The sequence below is a fragment of the Arvicanthis niloticus genome, chromosome X (assembly GCF_011762505.2).
Source record: "Arvicanthis niloticus isolate mArvNil1 chromosome X, mArvNil1.pat.X, whole genome shotgun sequence".
Lineage (NCBI taxonomy): Eukaryota > Metazoa > Chordata > Mammalia > Rodentia > Muridae > Arvicanthis > Arvicanthis niloticus.
In genome coordinates this window covers 98,695,462-98,715,308 of record NC_047679.1, presented here as the reverse complement: position 1 = coordinate 98,715,308, position 19,847 = coordinate 98,695,462, and the positions used below count along the sequence as shown (strand labels likewise).

At 40.6% G+C, this 19,847-nt stretch overlaps 1 protein-coding gene across 4 annotated transcripts; it reads left to right on the top strand.

Annotated features, from left to right (window-relative positions):
* Positions 1 to 1,944: 1,944 nt before the first annotated feature.
* Upf3b (UPF3B regulator of nonsense mediated mRNA decay) lies at positions 1,945 to 19,181 on the top strand. Of its 4 annotated transcripts, none has more exons than XM_034485794.2 (11): positions 1,959 to 2,215; positions 3,041 to 3,147; positions 3,300 to 3,406; positions 7,333 to 7,431; positions 9,586 to 9,696; positions 11,625 to 11,668; positions 12,073 to 12,255; positions 12,655 to 12,693; positions 14,552 to 14,712; positions 15,606 to 15,823; positions 18,212 to 19,181. In XM_034485794.2, the coding sequence occupies exons 1-11, from the start codon at positions 2,060 to 2,062 to the stop codon at positions 18,277 to 18,279; spliced, it is 1,293 nt and encodes a 430-aa protein (XP_034341685.1). In that variant the 5' UTR covers positions 1,959 to 2,059; the 3' UTR covers positions 18,280 to 19,181. The 4 variants fall into 4 exon arrangements, with proteins under 4 accessions (XP_034341684.1, XP_034341685.1, XP_076774891.1 ...); XM_034485792.2 differs by having other exon boundaries at positions 1,961 to 2,215; positions 15,606 to 15,906; XM_034485793.2 differs by lacking the exon at positions 12,655 to 12,693 and having other exon boundaries at positions 1,945 to 2,215; positions 15,606 to 15,906.
* Positions 19,182 to 19,847: the final 666 nt, after the last annotated feature.

Here is a 19,847-nt window from a genome sequence, read left to right as displayed (position 1 = left end):
TGGATCTCAATTTGGGGCTGTCATTGGTTGACCATTCCCACAGTTTCTGCTCAATCCCTGCACATCTTGTAGGCATTGAGTCTCTGCTCAATCCCTGCACATCTTGTAGGCGGGACACAGTTTGGGTTGAAGGTTTTGTGGATGGGTTGCTGTTCTTATCCCTCCACTGGAAGTCCTGCCTGGCTACAAGAAGTGGTCACTTCAGGATCCATTCCCCCGCCACACACACTGCTAGGAGTCCCCCACAGAGTCCAAGCCAGGTATTTATAAAACAAAATAAATGTTAATGAACGTCGTCTCATGCCAGGTGGTAGTGACACACCTTTAGTTCCAGGACTCTGGAGGCAGATGCAGGGTAATCTCTTGGAGTTCGAGGCCAGCCTGTTCTCCAGAGTAAGTTCCAGGACAGTCAAAGCTACACAGAGAAACCTTGTCTCCATGCACAAAAACAGGTATCTGCCATCACACTCAGCTAACTCTGTCTACTTGACACAAAGATGCTGGTTTCAGGCCTTTTTTTTTTTTCCTCCACAAAATAATACAGGGCTACAAGAAAGACCAAAGTTTCAGGATCTGGCCAACTTCAGATAAAGATCATTCTTTGTAGCAGCAAAATTTTAGTTCTCCCGTTAGTGCAGAATATAGGTGAGGGAAGCTTGCTCTTCAGATCTCATTCTTTCTTTAATTGCAACACACCATGGTTCTTTTTAATTATGGGGCTGAGAACCACCTGCCAGTATCAGGACCCTGCCTCACTGAGATGTGTCAGTGTCTTGTCTTCTTTGAGCACCAGCAAACTGCACTAGAGACTCCCCTCCCCTTCAGATGGACACACCAACAAAATGCTTTATTCTTCTCTTCCTTTCTTTATTCCCTCCCTCCTTCCTTCTACAGAAAACATCTTGTTGGATATCTCAATTTAACCTAGAATTCATGACTCTCCTGACTCAGCTTCCCCAAAGCAGGGACTATAGGAACACACCACCACACCTGGTTAATAGTTCGTTTTATTGCTCAAATTTATGGCATGTACCAATTGGTCACTACTATGACATAGTACCTCATTCTGTGGATATATCACATCTTGCTTGTCCACTCAACTGTTAATGGGTATTTGACCGTTTTCAAAGTGAACAAAATCAAGTTGGTTATTTTTCTTTCCCCTTCTTGTATACCAACGCCAGGAGAGAATTCTTTAAGTAGAAAAAGAAAGAAAGGTAGTGAAAACAAATCTCATACACTTTGGTTATAATTCATTGAAATTAGTATCTTGTGTGTTTCTTGAGTATCTGTAAATTCTAATGCCTCTGAAAGTGTACTTCACTTTAAAAAGGTTTTATTATCTATTTTATTTACCTGTTGATTGTTTGGTTGATACAGGGTTCCACTATCTAGTACTAATTTGCCTGAAATTTGCTATTTAGACCAGATTTTTAATTTGCCATGATCCTCCTCAGGTTTCTCAGCGCTGCAAATACAAGCTCGATCTACCTCATGCAGCTCAAAACCTTGTGGGTATTTTTTTATCTGAAAAAGAAAAGCACTAAACTTTTAAGATTAAGGGATCATATACCCTTAAAATATTTATATTTTCTACCTGAAAAAAAATCACTAAACTTTTAAGATTAAATGATTACATATACTTAAAATCTTTAGGAAATCTGGATGATTTCCAAATTTCTAATCCTAAACGGGTAGCTGCTTTGCATGCTGGGAGTTGTGGTCCGGAAAAGAGTCGTTTTTAGACAAGATGGCGAAGTTGCTAATGACGCGCTAAGGGGCGGGCCCCGAGGGAATCTGGGCCGCTAGGGGATTGGGCAGCATTGGGATTTAGGCAGGCGGGAAGTAAAGGTCAGGTGTTAAAACCTTAACCCTGAGTGAAACCGGGTGCCTTGAACTCTCGCGAGATCTCGGGGAGCCCAATGGAACGCAGGGCTCTGCTTATCACTAGGGCTATTTGTTAGGGGCGGAGCTCCAGAGGGCTCTACCCGGGAGTCGTAGGTGCCCGGCGTAACGGCTTAGCAGCTGTGCCACTGCTCTAAAGAGCGTAACCGTGGCCATGAAGGAAGAAAAAGATCATAGGCCTAAGGAGAAGCGAGTGACCCTGTTAACGCCTCAGGGCGCTACAGGCGGCTGCTTTGGAGCTGCTGCCGAAGGCGCCAAAGGGGACGATAGGCAAGATCGCAACAGGGACAAGAAAGAAGCTTTGAGCAAGGTGCTTATCGTGTGGTGGCACCAGAGGGCGGGACGTGTACACGGATTGGCGAGCATGGCTGGGAATGGGGCTGCTCTCTTCCTCTCCCGGGTAGCTCGTCTGTATCTAACTGAATGGAAATTGCTTTGCTCTGTCTCACGCACTGGTGGAAATGGGATTAGCAGGTTCTGATAAAGCCCCCGAAGTGCGGGGTGAGGGAAAGGGAGGATTCCCAGATGAGAAGGGCTTAGGTCAGAGCTGCGACTGGGGTGGCTATGGGAGAGGGGAGCGGCAGTAAAGATAGGGGAACTTTAATTGGCTGAATTGCCAAATAGACCTTGCGACACCAGAGGTTAGGGGTGGGAGTAAATGTGGTGTGTTAATGGAGGCGAGTTAGGGGAGCACGTTACGGGAATTGATGACCTGGAGGAGCAGACAGATGCAGGGCGATGAGTAAATGTTTTACGTGTGTTAAGCAAAATGGGGAAGGGAGTTCATTTAGCGCATGGTCGACGTGTGACAGATAACAATTTTGTGACACCCAGGAACGACCAGGATTCGTCTACCTTTTTACCAATAGATCCGTTCAAAATGGGTTTTAAACTCCATTTAAGAACAGAAGCTGGGATTGTCCTTGCTCCAGACAGTTGTCATTTCCAGGAGTTTGTATAAACCCGCGTTTTCCATACCTTTTCGTAATTCAGAGCATTAGGCTGCAGAAGGATATTTTCCGTGTTTTTATAGGTGCTTCTGTAGTTTAAAGCCGATTATCAGAAGCCATGATTCTGGTATGCCAGAAAGTTGGTTGATATGTACTGATTTTCCTTTCCTCATTTATTTCCTAAGGTGGTAATTCGAAGATTACCTCCCACTTTGACCAAGGAGCAGCTTCAGGAACATCTTCAACCTATGCCTGAACATGATTATTTTGAGTTTTTTTCTAATGATACTAGGTAAAAAAAATTACAACGGGGGGGGGGGGGAGGACAACCTTCCTTTCCTTTTATCCTCTTTGTTTTTTGAGCTAGTATCTTTAATGTATACATGTTTGCAATTCAGCCGGACACCTGCAACCATAGTCACATAATTGCTTTGCCCTCTCCAGCCTTTATCCTCATATGTATGCCAGAGCGTATATCAACTTTAAAAACCAAGAAGACATTCTTTTATTCAGGGACCGATTTGATGGCTATGTATTCCTTGACAATAAAGGTGAGTCTTTATAAGGTTTAGTAGAGTTTGCCATGGTTATATTTAAGAGAATGTGTGCAGCCACTTGTGATGCATGCCTGTAATCAGAGCCCTGGTGGCAAAAGCAGGAGGATGACTGCAAGTTTGAGACCAGTCTGGGCTACACAGAATAACCCTGGAGAGAGAAAAGAAAAAAAGAGGGTCTGAGGAGAGGGAAGAAGGGGTCAGGGAGAGCAGTACACAGTGCTTTCTCCATGCCTATGTAGGTACTTTTCCTAAACTCCTTTAAGATAAAATGTGCAACATTGAAAGAATTTTTATACCCCCCCCCAGATATTTTTACTACTTATTATTTCTTTACTTTGATCCAGTGACTACAATTGCCAATGATTTCTCCTGATGTGATACTTTAAATTTGTTTTAAATGTTGACTTTCTGCTTCAAAGATACAGAAAGATGTTGCTAGTCCTCAGAATACTGTTTACCTTTCTCACAAAGTTGCATATAACTAAAGTATCAAATTCGATCTCGAAGGCTGGAAATGCAGTGCAATGATTGATTAGGTGTGAGACCTTGGGTTCAATCCCTAGCACCAGCAAAAAACAGGAACACACAAATTCTTGGGATCCAAATTACACAATTTGTAACAGTTACAGATTTCTGACCGAAGGCACAGATTTCTGACCGAACGCCTGTCTCACTTTTTATTTGCTGTCTGGTGTTTGCAATGTTTAGCTAGAATGTATCCAAGTTGCCATTTGCCATCTTTCATTTGGTTTTATAGTCATGGACAAGTGATGTGGGGTTTCCTGTCTGTTTTTATTTCCTCAATGACTTCAAGTTTGCAAACATCAAATCCTTGTTATGGAATATGCCCATACAAGTCGAAGGCTTGACAACTGTGTTTGTCCAACTTGTGCACACTTAGGATCAAATAAGGGGCTCTTGCTTGCTAAAGTCACTCTTTGCTACATTGTCACCCATGCCTAATTAACAAAGTTCCCAAACTGGCTATTTTTCCTGAGCACCATTTTTATTCTAGTAGATAACAGTGATTTCTCATTTAGGCTCAGGGATCCAAGTTGTGTAATATTTTCACTTCTTTATCCCTTACATCTAAGTGATAAGTCTATCGACTTATTATTTTCTTAATCAATTTTTTTTACGTGTATGTGTTTATTTTGTGTGTCTTTAGGCTGTGGAACACATGGTCTCCCTTCTACCATGAGGGTCTTGGGAATTGAACTCAGATCATCAACTTTGGTGGCAAGTGCCCTTACAAAGTGAACCCTCTCACCAGCCTGCTATGGATTTTTTTTTTTACAGTTTCATTTATTGTGCTTGTTTTTTTTTTTTAAGTATTTTATGTGTATGGATGTTGCCTGTAAAGTATGACTGTGCACCACATTCATGCCTGGTGCCTTCAGAGGCCGGACAAGGCCATCAGATCACTTGGACCGGACAGTTACAGATGGTTTCGAGCTGCCATGTGGGTGCTGGGAATTAAACCCAAATTGGAGAGCAAGAAGTACTCTTAATCACTCCAGTACCTAAAATGTAGTTTTTTCCCTAAGACTTGTAGTTGTTTTTTGAGACTTGTCTATACTTTACATTGTGTCTTCATCAGTCAATATTCAGACAACCAGTGTCTTTTGCAGAGGTTTTTGTTTTTCTATTTCTGTATACTTCAGCTTAATTGCCATGAAATCTGTGTGTGTGTGTGTGTGTGTGTGTGTGTGTGTGTGTACACACTCACACACGCCCACTATGCTGAGGATTAGACATGGGGACTCTCATATACTGGGCCATGTCTCTACCAGTGAGCTATATTCCAAACTTGAAATTAACCCTTTTGAAAAGATTTAAATTGATAGTTATGAAACAAAAATTCCAAGCTCACCCTGGTAGTCATAGCTCTCCATTGCCTTGCCTCAGTTCTGCTTTTCTTTTTGTTTCCCCAGTCTGTCTCCCACATTTTCAGTCTTTCATCTAGGTTTATCTATTCTACCTCAAATTTATAGTAGTTACTCATCTGGTTCTGCATTCACCAGGATTTTCATAACCATGTTTTCTTTGGGATTGTGCTCTGTAGCCTAGGCCAGCTTTGAATTCCCATCCTCTTGCCTCATCTCCTGAGTACAAGGATTAACAAGTGTATGCTGCCCAACCCAACTCCAGTTCTTACTTTATTCTAGTTAATGTCCATATGCCACTGAAGACAAGATAGGATTTCATACCTTGTATAACATTGTTTGATGGGAGTGATAGAGGATATCTTTTTTTAGCAGTTTTTCATTGAAATATAATTTGTATATCATAGAATTCATCATCTATAAGTGCAAACATAATGGGGTTAGTATATTCACAAACTTCTATAACCATCACTACTAATTCTGGAGTGTTTCATCATGCCCAGAGAAACCCTTTTCAGTTAGCAGTCTTCTCCTCCTCCCGCTTCAGCCCTGGCAACCACGCTGATCTACTTTGTATCTATGGATGTCCCTACCCTCGGCATTTGGTATCAACAGAATCATATAATATGTGTGATATGTAGTCCTTTGGGGGTTTTGTTTTTCTTTGTTTTGACAGTTTCTCTGTGTAGACCACACTGGCCTTGAACTTGTGTCAATCTTCCTGTCTCTGTTTTCTGAGTGTGGTGCAATGTGATAACTTGATTACGCATATACTGTGAAATGATTGCTATAATGAACTTAATTACATCTGTCAAACTCACATTGGTACCTCATTCACAGTAATAGCTTTATGGAGACATAATTTACACATCATAAAACCCACTTTTTTAAAAAAAAAAAAAAAAAAAGATAGGGTTTCTTTCTGTTATCCTGGTAGTCTTGGAATTCTCTCTGGACCAGGCTGGCCTTGAACTCAGAGATCTGCCTGCTTCTGCCTCCTGAGTGCTCGGACCAAAGGAATTCGCCGCCACCACCCAGCAAAATCTACACCTTTAAAGCATATTGTTCATTGGTTTTTCATATATTCACAGAGTTGCGTAAGCATCACCACAATCTAATTTTAGACTGCATTATCATCCCAGTGAGAAATTCCATACTCATTAGTTGTCATCCCTAACTCTAAAGCATTGATAGTACCATCTGGATCCCCAGACAGGGTCTCACTCTATCCAGTGTTGGCCTCACACTAATGGTAGTCTTCCTCATTAGTACATGTGCCTCTACATGGAGCTTCTGTCTCTAGGTTTACTTCTTCTAGCTGGGAATTACATACTTGTAATTCCAGGGTTTGGAGGGACAGGAGGATCAGGACAGGAGGATCAGGGGTTTAAGACAGTTTAGCTACATAGCAAGTTTAGCTACATAGCAAGTTTGAGGACATGAAGTGTCCTACTTATTTAAGAGATGTCTAATGTTTGTTAGATCATTTAGGATTTTTGAGACAGGAGCTTGCTAGGCAGCCTAGGCTAGCCTTGAACTCATGCCGCTCTTGCTTTCCCCTTACAAGTGCTAGTATTAGCAACAAGAAACCACTCTTCTAAGTTCTAATATATAAATGAATGAAAACGAAATAGTAGACTGTCTTTTCACATATCAAAACACCACATTTTAGAAGTTGAATTTCAGAGAAAATTGACTTCTCTGCTATATCTTTTATTTATCTGTTGCTGTTGTTGATTGTGTGCTGGCCTGAAGTTCTTGGGCTTAAGCAATATTCCTGCCTCAGTCTTCCCGGTAGTTGAGACTGTAGGTATATATACTGCCCCTGAAGTCTGCTGGCTTATGTTTAGTTATGTTATCAGTGTTAATTCTATAGTTATATCTTAGTATATTACTAAGGGTGTTGGCCTTTAGGAGACTATTCAAATGGCTGTCATCAAAGTAGGTCTAAAAAACAGTATGTTGATTTTGCTTATACATCTTTTTTGACATCTTCATTGTTAAAGCAAGAATGGCATTTTTTTTCCTAAACAGGTCAGGAATATCATGCTATAGTAGAATTTGCACCCTTTCAAAAAGCTGCAAAAAAGAAGATTAAGAAAAGAGATACAAAAGTTGGGACTATCGAGGATGGTACAGTATAGCTCTGGTTATATGCTACTGTTGTTGGCTTTTAGCTGTTTACTTTAGTTTTAGTTCTTATGCATGATGGTCTTATGAGTTAGACTCTAGTGTGTTAAATTAGAAAACATACAAATAAAGTTAATGAGAAATCTTATGCTTATGGGAGCTGTGCTGAATTGTTAGAGTGGGGGTGGGGTTTCCAGTGTTTCTGTTCTCTTTGGCTAGTGGCATTTCATTCCTCCACCACTGAGCAGTCTAGTCATAACCACTGAGCAGTAAATCACTCTGAGTCTGCTGAGTAGAAAATGGTAAGAAAGGGCTGGGGAGGTGGTTCACTGGCCGCTCTTGCAAAGGTCCTGAGTTCAATTCCCAGCAACCACGTGGTGGCTCACAACCATCTATAAAGGGATCTGATGCCCTCTTACTGGCATGTAGATGTACATGCAGACAGCACTTCTACATTTAAAAAATACATAAATACAATGTTTTGAAAAAGAAAATGGTAAAAACAACAACAACAAAACCCCGAGTTTTTAAAGACTAATAAGTGCTCCTTGGAGCCTCCTACTGTTGCCGTGATTGGACTTCCAGCTTTCTAAAACAAGGTTTGACTTATGGTAGAAAACTTTGTACACTTTTTTGAGATTTGTTTTTGTTTTATGTATATGAGTAATCTGCCTGCATGGACGTCTGCATACCACTTGTGTGCCTGGTGAAAGGAGAGACCAGAAGAGGACATTAGGTCCCTTGGAACTGGAATTATAGGCAATTAGGAGCTACTATGTAGGGGCTAAGTATTAAACCCAGGTCCAAAAGCAGTCAGTACTCTTAACTAATGAGCCATTTCTCTAGCCCCGTAAAACTTTAAAAATGTTGATGTATACGGTGGGGCGGGAGGGAGTGCATAAGTGCAGTGCTCAGAGGACAGCATGTAGGACTTGGTCTTCCCTTCTACTGTTTGGGTCCTGGGGACCGAACTCAGGTCATCAGGTTTGGCAGTAAATGTCTGTATCATCTAAGCCATCTTGAAACACCCTCCCCCAACAAAAAACCTTATCCCCAAAAGTAGCTTCATGTAAAACAACTAAAATTGTCAGTCTGATCTCCTAGGCTTTGAATGTGTAGTTAACGATACATGTAATTCTTAGGCTAAACAGAAATATAGAAATGGAAAACTGAAATAATTTCCATCTAAGGCAAAACTAATTCCAGATTTTGTGATTTTGGTAACATTATATTGGATAACTGTATGCTGTATGACTCCTGTATTAGATAAGGATTTAGCTTTGGTATTTTTTAATTTTATTTCTTATGTGTGTGGATGTTTGCCTGCATCTATGCACCACATGCATAGGTGGTGCCCTTAGAGGCTAGAAGTGGGTGCTTCATCCCTTAGAATTGGAGAGACAGAATATTGTGAGGCACCATTAAGTTCTGGGACTTGAACCTGGGGCCTCTGAGAGTGCAGCTTTGTTCTTAACTGCCCAGCATCTGTCCAGCCACCAGCCAATATTTTTGATGTCAGATTGAACTTTTAGAATCACCTTGTTGAATTTTTGTCATTTGTTACTATAACAGGTACTTTATAAAACAGTGAGGACTCAATAGCACAGATATTTTTTGATGATATTAAGATTTTCAATGTGGAAGACCAAACAAAATAATAACACAGGTGTATTTATTTCCCTTTCTTAGGACAGAGGTATCTAGGAATGAACTCCTGGAATCACCATACTCTCCAAAGCCATGTCTAGGACTTGCCCTCCAATTTCTTTTTTTGGAACACCTCGGTTTCCTATGTTGACTTTTCCTAGAGTGGGTTATGCCCATGTACATATTGCTTACATGCTGTTAATCAATACTCCATTATAATTCCCATTTCTCCTCTAAGTGTGGCTCTTGAGTCATAGAATCCTTAGTTTTTATCTCCTGAGACTCTGGGGGCTCAAAACTAATACCTCACCCATGCCAAGTAAGTGTTCTCCACCTGAGCTGCAAACCCAGGCTGGAGCAGTGTTCCACCTCCTGTCAATGTGTTCAGTATTTTAATCTTCCATATAGTTAAAGAAATGACATACTTCTAAGATAAATATCTATCCTAGCTAACATTTCCTTTTTGTTGTTTAAAGTCTCTATTTTCTGGTTCCTTAAATGATTATTTAGATCCAGAGTACAGAAAATTTTTGGAGAGTTATGCCACAGACAATGAGAAAATGACATCTACTCCAGAGACATTGCTGGAGGAAATTGAAGCCAAAAATCGAGAATTAATAGGTAAGTAGGAAAAGGAGTTTGGCCAATGGCTTTTTAAGTCTGACTACCTAAGTCTTGTCTCCTGCATGATTTGGCAGCTATGTGATCTTGAAGTCATTCCCTTCCCTGAGACTGCTTTTACTTTAATGCATATAGTAAACACCTGCCTCACAGGATGGGACACTGTATCCATGAGATGAGACAAGATTCTAGTGGCTTCCTTAGTGTTATACCACTATGGTAATAAGTATGCCAAGTTTAAAACTTGTTACAGAATTCCTAGCCAACGGTAAGTCTGAAGAACAGTTGGTGTCTCCTAGCAGTAGGTTCTTATTCCTAAAACTTGACCTGGCAATCTAATGGCTGAAGTTCATTATTATAAAATTGAAAATCTGAGACATTTCACCTCAGATGTTTGTTCTAAGCAACCAATTCTAACTACTGACATAGAACTTGACCCAGGATTGCCACCCCTAGGAATTTATCCCATAAATTTGTTCCATAATCCTAGCTACACAAGAGGATGGAAAATTAAGACCTGCCTGGGCTACAGTTTGCCCATGGCCAGTTGGGCAAATTATTGAGTAAAAAAACAAATCAAACCAAAAGATTGTAATGGTGGCATGCCCTTATAATTCCAGCATTTGGGGGATAGAAGCAAAAAGATCAGAGGTTAAGACCATCTTTGGTTACATAGATTAGACCAGCCTGAGCCATATTAGACCCTATGTCTAAATAAATAATCTAAATAAATAAACAAAAAGAAAGTATGTTTTTCAAAACTTATGTTTAAAAAGATGCCATCAAATGAACTTAAATAAATTTTTTTTAAAAACCCATTTTTATTTTGCTGTTTGTTTGTTTATTGTTTTGAGATAGGGTTTTTCTGTGCAGCCTTGGCTGTCCTGGAACTCAGTATGTAGATCAGTCTGGCCTCGAACTCACGGAGAGATCTGCCTGCCTCTGTCTCCCTAGTGTGCCACCATATTAACCCATTTTTACTGTTTTAATGATGTTTACGTGTGCGGGATGAGGGAACATGCTCATGAGTACTGATGTCTGAGGAGGCCAGAGGCTTCAGATTGTTTAGGGCTTGAGTTACTGTGAACTCTGAGGCTGTGAGCTACCTGATATGGACACTGAGAATTGAACTCAGGTCCTCTGCAATAGCAGTACTTGCTCTTAACCACTGAGCTCTTAACCTCCTTAGATACATTTCGAAAACTTAATTTCTATTAATGAATATGCAGAATAAGCTCATTTCTGATCACTTCCTTACAATAAATTCCTAGAGTTAGAATTAGGGCATCGGAATGATCAGATGTTTGTAACACATTCCCTTGGGTTCTGTCCAGTTGAAGAAGCATATGCTTCTGTATGATAATAATGTACTTATGTCTTACCAGTTAGAAATGACTCATATAAACTTTTATTTCAATGAGAAGTAATTCACTATTTTTCTCTCTTTTTTCCTTTTCTTTCTTTCCTTCCTTCCTTTCTCTCTCTCTCTCTCTCTCTCTCTCTCTCTCTCTCTCTCTCTTTCTCTCTTTCTCTCTTTCTCTCTTTCTCTCTTTCTCTCTTTCTCTCTCTCTCTCTCTCTCTCTCTCTCTCTCTCTTTCTTTCTTTCTTTCTTTCTTTCTTTCTTTCTTTCTTTCTTTCTTTCTTAGGGTCTCATATATCCCAGGCTGGACACAAACTGTATAGCCATATAGCCAAGGATGGCCTCAACTCTTGATCTTCTTGTCTCCACATACCCAGTTTTATCCACATTTAAAAAAATGTTTTAAGCCTGCATTTTGAAGTAGAACACTATAAAACTTGTTTGAGTTAATAGTTGTAGATTTTGTAATGGATGTAATTTCCCCATCCTGAGTGGGTAAGGGGAGTAGGGGATGATGAAAAGCGGACTCCTTTCCAGGGTTGATTAATAATCTGCTTATGCTTTATAGCTAAAAGGACAACCCCACTTTTGAGCTTCCTGAAGAACAAGCAGGTAAGTGTTCATTTTGGTAGTTGTCTTGGCTCTTTATTAGTTCAAATTGAATAAACATTTGAGAGTCTTGGAATCCTACAGGAAAAATAGCTACCTTCCCAAGTTAGCCCTTAAAACTTCTTTGGCCATCTTATTCATGGAGGTTGTGGGCCTAGGGGTTTACCCTGCAGACCTGGAGAGAACTTTGCCATCCCAGAGACATTTGTAGTACCCTGATAGCCTCAGGGGATGTACAAAGGAAATGGTAGGAACAGATTCTGGTCTTGATTCTCAAGGGAATGTGTAGTAAGGACATTGTAGAAAGAAGGAGAGAAATCAGATAGGTTAGCAGGTACCCAAAATGCCTTTGGGGTTAGCTGGGGTTTTGGTATGTTTATAATCGGGAAAGGTTGTGTTATTTCTAGAGAATGAGAGAAGAAAAGAGAGAAGAAAGGAGGAGACGGGAAATAGAGAGGAGAAGGCAAAGAGAAGAAGAGAGAAGAAAATGGAAAGAAGAGGAAAAACGAAAAAGAAAGGATATAGAAAAACTAAAGAAGATAGAGAGAATACCAGAAAGGGACAAAATAAGGGATGAACCAAAGATTAAGGTATGAAAGTAACAGAAGCCGACTGCATGTCTCTGAAAAGTGCATGGATCTGTTTATGCATGAGCCTTGTGTTGTGGCAAATTTTGGGTTTTTTTTTTTTTTTTTGCACTTTGCGGGGGGTGGGGGTTGGAAATAGATTTCCTGCCATGCTAATAGCATTAAGTTTTAAGCTTAAGATGACTTAGAAGGATCCAATACTTTACCCAATGCTATCATCCTTCATTGCAGACCTGTTTTGCTTAGATCACTAGTAATGTTTGGTATGTGGGTCACTAGTCTCTCAGTTCTTGGTAAATGAGGACTTAGGTGTGGCTTGCATGAATGGGGGGGTTTATTCAGCTTTTCTTTCATAAATGATACATGAAGTTGCCTCATCTGTTTGTTTTCCACTGTCTTCAGGTACACAGGTTTCTGTTACAAGCTGTGAATCAGAAAAATGTAAGGATCAAGTACATGATACAGAGCACCTAGTATCATGTCATACACTCAGGTCTTAGCTAATAACTTTTGGTGGTGGTGGTAGTGTTACATGGTAAAGCCCCTACAGATTGACTTGGGGTTTTGTAAAAGCTGAGCTTTTTGACATCTCTCTTTAAAGGGAAACCCAAAACCAGGCATGGTGACTCATCACAGCACGAGGGTTTAGCTTGAAGCCAGCCAGACCTGCAGTTCCAGAACCTATCTCAATAAAATAGGATAGAATAAATAGAGGGACCCCTGATGCTGTGCTGGTACCCAGAAATCCCAGCAATATAGGTTCAGAGGAAAGTCAAGATATATGGCCCTTTCTCATCTTTTTTTATGCCTCTCCTAATTATTGACTGCTATGGGAGAAGAGTATGGACAGATACCCTGCCTTAAGTGCTTTCCCCCTCTCACGTGATTCCTGAGTGACCTTCTTGCATCTAGAAATCTATGAGCAGCAGATGCTTATTGCTATTGCATATAGGAAGAGAAAATCTTGTAGAAAAAGCTCAGCCTTGCTGCTTCCTTCCCAAGGGCATGGCTTAGGCAACGAACATCTTAGAGAAGTACTTGCAGCTAGATCTTCAGAAAGTCTGAGAGCATCTCACAGATATAATGGCATGGTTGCCTTCTTCTGCTTTCTGGAAACACAACAGTTTTAGGGGCTGGGGTTTCCTGAGTCTCTCTTGGGCTCATCATTGCCGATACAGGGGAACCTTCCACCTCAGTTCCCTCCTGCTGAGTCTCTGTCTGCCATGCCACAAGTGATTTGACTTGCTAGTCCTCATGATGAGCAAGACAGAAGATAGAGCCAGCCATACTAGAAAGCTTCTCTAATGTTCTTATTAATGAACATCCTGGCATCTAATACAGGTAGATGTTCATTAGAGAAATAAGAACACTTCAAATGAAACCTGCACATCTGCCCTCATTTTGCTTTGGACCTTCATTGTGTCACTTTTGGATTCCCATTTGTAGTTGCTATGTGTGCTGAAGTAGCTCATGCTTAAGTGTGGTTCCTTTGCCTTTTGCTTTGTGACTTGCATGGTGCCTTCTCCCTGAGATGAACCTCTTATGATGCATTTACTATGATATTTTGTTTTGCCTAAGAAACTGCCTATCCAACACCTAGCAGAGGTATCCATGATTCCTCTTTATAGCAATGATGTCAGAAAGAACATCATATGTGGCACTGAATAGAGATGAAACTTCAACATTCTACTGTATAAGGCTTTTGGATTATAAAAATCCAGTGCCAAGTAATTCTTGCTATTTATCTTTAATGATAATGGGATTATACCATCATAAATATGTTATTCTCAGGCTTAAGGCAGAATCACTCCTGCAATGGATCTCTCCTTTGGTAATTAAGGTATTTGACATTCTAAGAATATACACCTAAGAAAAACAAACTAACAAAAAATACACTGAGTCACTTAAAAGTTTGACCTGTAGCCAGGTATGGTGATGCTTTTAACCAGCACTAGGGACACAGATGTAGGCAGACTGTAATTTCCTGGCTAGCCTGGGCTACATATTAAGAGCCTGTCTCAAAGCCCCTTCAAAAAGGTTGACTTAAAACCAAAGGAGTCTTGAGGCCATTGCCACAGGATGATGAAACTATTTCCTGTGTGGGGAATGACACTTTCACATTGGTAGCTTCCTTTTATAAATCACTATTGTGTTCACTGGAAGTTGAGACTAATGGCAGAGGCAAGGGGTCTTCTGTAGTCTAAATTTAAAATATTTAGTATATTGTGGAGTTTTTGATAGAATCAGAAGGCAGTGCCCCGTGTACCAGAATAAAAAATAAACATTTTCTCTTTAAAAGCTGCTCAGGAAACCAGAAAAAGGAGATGAAAAAGAACTTGATAGAAGAGACAAAACCAAGAGACTGGACAAAGAAAATCTGAATGAAGAAAGAACCAGTGGGCACAGTTACACTCTGTCCAGGCGTTGTGCTGTCGAACTGAAGGATGAAAAGCCAAAGAGGTCAGTCAGCAGTGAGAGCTGGCTCTTAGCCATCTTTCATCAGTATCCACTAATGTAGACACCGTTTCCTGGACTTGGATGGAATTAAATTATTTGCTGATTGTCGTGGCGTTCACGACCTGTAATAACACTCAGGAGGCTGAGGTAGGAGGATGGCTAGGTTCATGACCAGCCTAGACTACATAGTAAGACCTTGTCAAAAAAAACCAATGAACTGCTTTATATGTAGTAGAAGGAGGAAGAGCAAAGGTTTCAAATATTCTAGTATCTCCAGCTAGGTGAACAACCTTTGGTTTTTACTTTTTAAAGATTTACTTCTAGTATTTTCAGGTTTGTGTGTGTGTGTGTGTGTGTGTGTGTGTGTGTGTGTCTGTCTGTCTGTCTGTCTGTCTGTCTGTCTGTCTGGTGTGTGCCTATATGTACATGAGTGCTTGTGCTCATGGAGACCAACAGTGTCAGATCCTCCTGTTGCTGGAGTTATAGGTAGCAGTGAGCCATGTGATGCGGGTGCTGGAAACCAAATTTGGGTTTTCCACAAAAGCAATAGGGTCTTAACTTATGAGCCAGCTCTCCAGCCCTGACTTCTGGTTTTTCTTCTTTTCTAAAATAACTCCTACTTTTTCCTCATCTGTAAAAGTGCATCCTCAATAAAATGGCCAACTCAGAATCACAGTGTTTCTTCATTTGCAGTCATAGGATGCTTGAAGGTTTCGTGTCACCTCCTTTTGTTGTATTCTGTTCTGTCTTGTCTTGTTTTGTTTTTCAGACACTCTCGAGCCTGTAGTGCTGGGACTTGAGCCCTGGTTACTTCATGCACCATTAGGCAAAGCACTCTATCAACTGAATTGTGTCTCCAGTGGTCCTCTCGTTTTTGTTTTGCTTTTTTCATACAGACCTGATGATGAGTATGTCAGAGATTACAGAGAGAGGGACCGCGATTATGAAAGAGATCAGGAGCGCATGATCCGAGAAAGAGAGAGGCTGAGGCGGCAAGAAGAGGAGCGCCGGAGGCTGCAGCAGAAGGAGCGCTATGAGAGAGAGAAGGCTTTTAAGCGGAAGGAAGAAGAAATGAAGAGAGACAAAGAGACACTTCGAGATAAAGGAAAGAAGAGTGAGAATACAGAATCAATATGCTCGTTAGAAAAAATTGAAAAAAAAGAGGAAGTGGTTAAGAGAGACCGCATAAGGAACAAGGTGCTGCTGGTTTTTTTTATTAAACTTGGTTGTTTTTATGAGGATTTTTGCCCCCTGTTCTTACAAGTATAAATTTAAAGGAATGTGTCCTCTCCCCACCCCCACTAGGTATTCTTCCAGTGAACTTCATCCCCAGTCCCTATTGTGGAATTTTCATTTTTTTTCTAATTAATTTGTTTTGTGTGTGTGTGTGCACATGAGTGTGCACAAGTACACACATGTCCAAGTGCATGAGTGATGGTCAGAGGACAATTTGTGGGAGCCATTCTCTCCTACCAGGTGGGTTCTAGGGATTGAACTCAAGTTGTCAAGCTTGGCAGCAAGTCCTCTTACCCAATGAACCATCTCATCAGCCCAATGGTAATTTCTTGCTTTGTTTTCTTCTTTTCTTTTTTGTTTTTCTTTTTGGTTCTCTCTCTCTTTCTCTTTTTGTTTTTTGGGAGTTTTTTTTGTTTTTTTTTTTGTTTTTTTGTTTTTTCAAGACAGGGTTTCTCTTTGTACCCCTGGCTGTCCTGGAACTCATTTTGTAGACCAGGCTGGCCTAGAACTCACAGAGATCTACCTTTCTTTGCCTCCTCAGTGCTGAGATTAAAGGCATGCCCCACCATGCCCAGCTTCAAAGGTAATTTCTTAATATCCTCATTATTCATAGAGTTTTCCAGATGCATCATTAGTGTCTTTTAAATAAGGGCAATGAACAATGTTCATAGTGTGGAGTTGAATTCTATTTTAATCTAAGCAATTTCCTTTTTTTCCTTGACATATAGTCTTTGTCACAACAGTTAACTCTGTAAGAAAATAGACATGGGTGGTATATAAAAATGACCTTGGGTTGAAAGTGTTTCTCAGTAGTTAAAAGTGTTTGCCTACCTTGCACAAGGCTCTGGGTTCAAAGACTTTTTTAAACAAAAATAAGCTGGGCATGGTGGTACGCAGCTTTTATCCTAGCACTTGGAAGGCAGATGTAGGAGGATCTGTGAGTTCGAGGACAACCTGGTCTATTAGGTTGAATCCAAGGACAGCCAGGGCTATGTAGAGAGACCCTGTATCAATAACAACACTTGGGGCTGGAGAGATGGCTTAGCAGTTAAAGGGTGAATATTATTTTTTCAGAATACTGGAGTTCAATTTCGAGTACCCATGTCAGGCAGCTCACAGACATATATAACTCCAGACACTGTGGGCAACTGCATGTACTTATATATACACATGCACATTTACATCCCCATACACAGTTAAAAATAATAAGGATAAATAAATCTTTTTTTAAGGCTAGGTATGGTACACACCTGTAATCCCAGAATACAAGGAGGCAGAAGCAGGTGGGTTTCTGTAAGGCAGGCAGATCTTTTATTTTTTGCTTTGCTAGGAATCAAACCCAAGACCTAGTTAGGCAAGAATTCTACCACTGAGCTAAGTGCTCAGCCAAACTTAAACATATTTTTGTGTAGTTTTGGATTTTTACAGTGGATTTATTGCATGGGACATGGTGGCTCATGTCTGAAGGATGATTTCAAATTGAAGGTCAGCCTGGGCTACCTTAAGCCCTGTTATCCCTCTCCCTCCAAAAAGGGCAATTTACTAGTAGAGAATCACAGGCATGTAGTTATTGTGGTTTCTCCAGTGATTTTCCCCTCTTAGGGCCAGTAGTCTAAACCCTGGCTTTGAATGCATTAGACACTCTGTTACTGAGCTATAGCTTGGCCTGTGGTTCTTATACTTTCTAAGTTTAAAAAATTAGAGGTAATTAATTTTTATTTAGCTAATACCTAAATAATTAGGCAGTCTTGAAATAGTTTCAAAATTAGGCAAATACATTATATGCATGTACAAAATTCTCAAAGAATTAATAAAATTTTATTTTAAAAATTAGGCAATAGACTTCTCAAAACATTACCCTAGACATGTAAAGTAATTCTTAAATGACTACAGGTTGGGCATAGTGTTGAACACCTTTAATCCCAGCATTCAGGAGGCAGAGACAGATGGATCTCTGTGAGCTCGAGGCCAGCCTGGTCTACATAGGAAGTTCCAGGACTGCTAGACTACATTGAGAGATCCTGTCTCAAATACAAAAGTGGCAGCATCTAGAGCTGGTGGTGACAGCTTGTAATCCCAGGAAGGCTGAGGTAAGGAGAAAGGTCAAGGCCAGCAATTTAGCGATAACTTGTCTCAGGATAAATAGAAAAGGGACTGGGAATATGGCTCAGTGGAGCACAAGCCTACCATGCACAAGGCTGCGGACCCCCTCCCATGTTAAATCGAAATAACAGTGTTATAACATGAATGTTTTGTCTCGTTTCAGGATCGTCCAGCAATGCAGCTTTACCAACCAGGAGCCCGAAGCCGAAGCCGGCTCTGTCCCGCCGATGACAACATCAAGACTGGAGATTCCCTAGTGGACAAAAAGCAGGAAAGTGGTATTAGCCATAGAAAAGAAGGAGGAGAGGAGTGAGAAGTCCAAATGGCCATAGGTGTCCTGACTGTCCAGGCATCCAAAGAGCACGTATTATGCTATCCAGAAGTGCCTTCAGGGCAAAGGAACAGAGAACAAGAAAAGGGGTCGCTGTGCTGGTGGGATGTACTACAGAGGAGCGCGTCTAAGCAGAATAAGACTACAGGCTCAGAATTGAAGGACAATTTCATTGTTTTCTGCAGTTTCCACAAGTTAATTTTAATGTCTCAGAAAAAGATGGTAGCAAGGACATTGCAAGTGAAAAATGTCAAATAAGGGCTTAACTTTGTATGACAGCTAAAAAGAATAGGTTTGAAAATCAACGGGTGTTCTTAATTCTGGCTTGGAGCATCTTAGTTTGAGTGGAGCAGATGTCCACTAAGTCTTGTTGGGATCTATTTTGCCTTGTTGGTATTGACTGTTGACTCTGTAGTGTAGGCGCAATGAGCATGTAATTGTAGCACAAGTAGAGTGGAGGATAGAGCAAATTCTGGCTGGTGGAAAAGATTTAAATAGTCACGTTACATCTATATCCTGTGTCTGAAGTTTTTGTAATTACAGCTTGTTTTACTTCTGTGAATGTAGCATCAAAAAATACTTGTAAACATCTCGTTTTTGCCTTTAGCATTTCTCCTATTACTAGATAAAATGTAGTTCTTGGTTAGTTACTTACAATCTAGTCTTTGTTTTATCTTAGGTCTGATGATTTGAGTGCATATCCTCTCCAGGAAGGAAAATACACCAATATCTGTTCCTGTTGTGGCAGCTTTCAGTCTTAGCTTGTTTTGTAATGCTGTCAATAAATTTCCACTTCATTCAAGTATGAAGCTGCATTTATTTATTCAAGTACTGACTTGTATATGGTACTGGGGATGGAACCAAGGGCCTCAAGCATGCTGTGTGTGCATTCTACCACTGAGCTATAACCTCACCAGCCCCATGCCAAGTGAGATTATTAACTTTATTAAATAGCTGTTGGTTTTAAGAAATTAAGCATTTGCTTCTGACTTAAGTTCTTGGGAATTTTGAATGGGGATAAACGATATTAATTTTTGCCTTTAGTAGGTAAGGCGAAGCTTTGACCAAGTAGAGGGTCAGATGATGGTTCACTAGTCTTTTTACCATAAGAACCAAAATAAAGATGGGTGCAATTCCAACACTTTGGTGGTCTCAGGTCAAAGCAAGAATACTGACCTGAGTTTGAAGTCATCCTAGGCTATATAGTAAGCTCTAGGCTAGCCTGATCTACAAAGTGACACTGCCCCAAACAACAAAATGTCTGCACAACACTCTTGAGCTTCTGCTTGACTTCCTGCCAGCCCCACCTAATGGGCATCAGTTGCCCATTACTAACTGTCCCAGCCCAAGCTGCTGCTCCGGTCTGCGGGTCAGGGTCTAGCAAGAGAGAGAGTGGGGATAAAGGGGAAGAGATGCGAAGAATGGAGACAAGACAGAGGTTCTGATCAAGTCTCGTTTATTGAAGGGA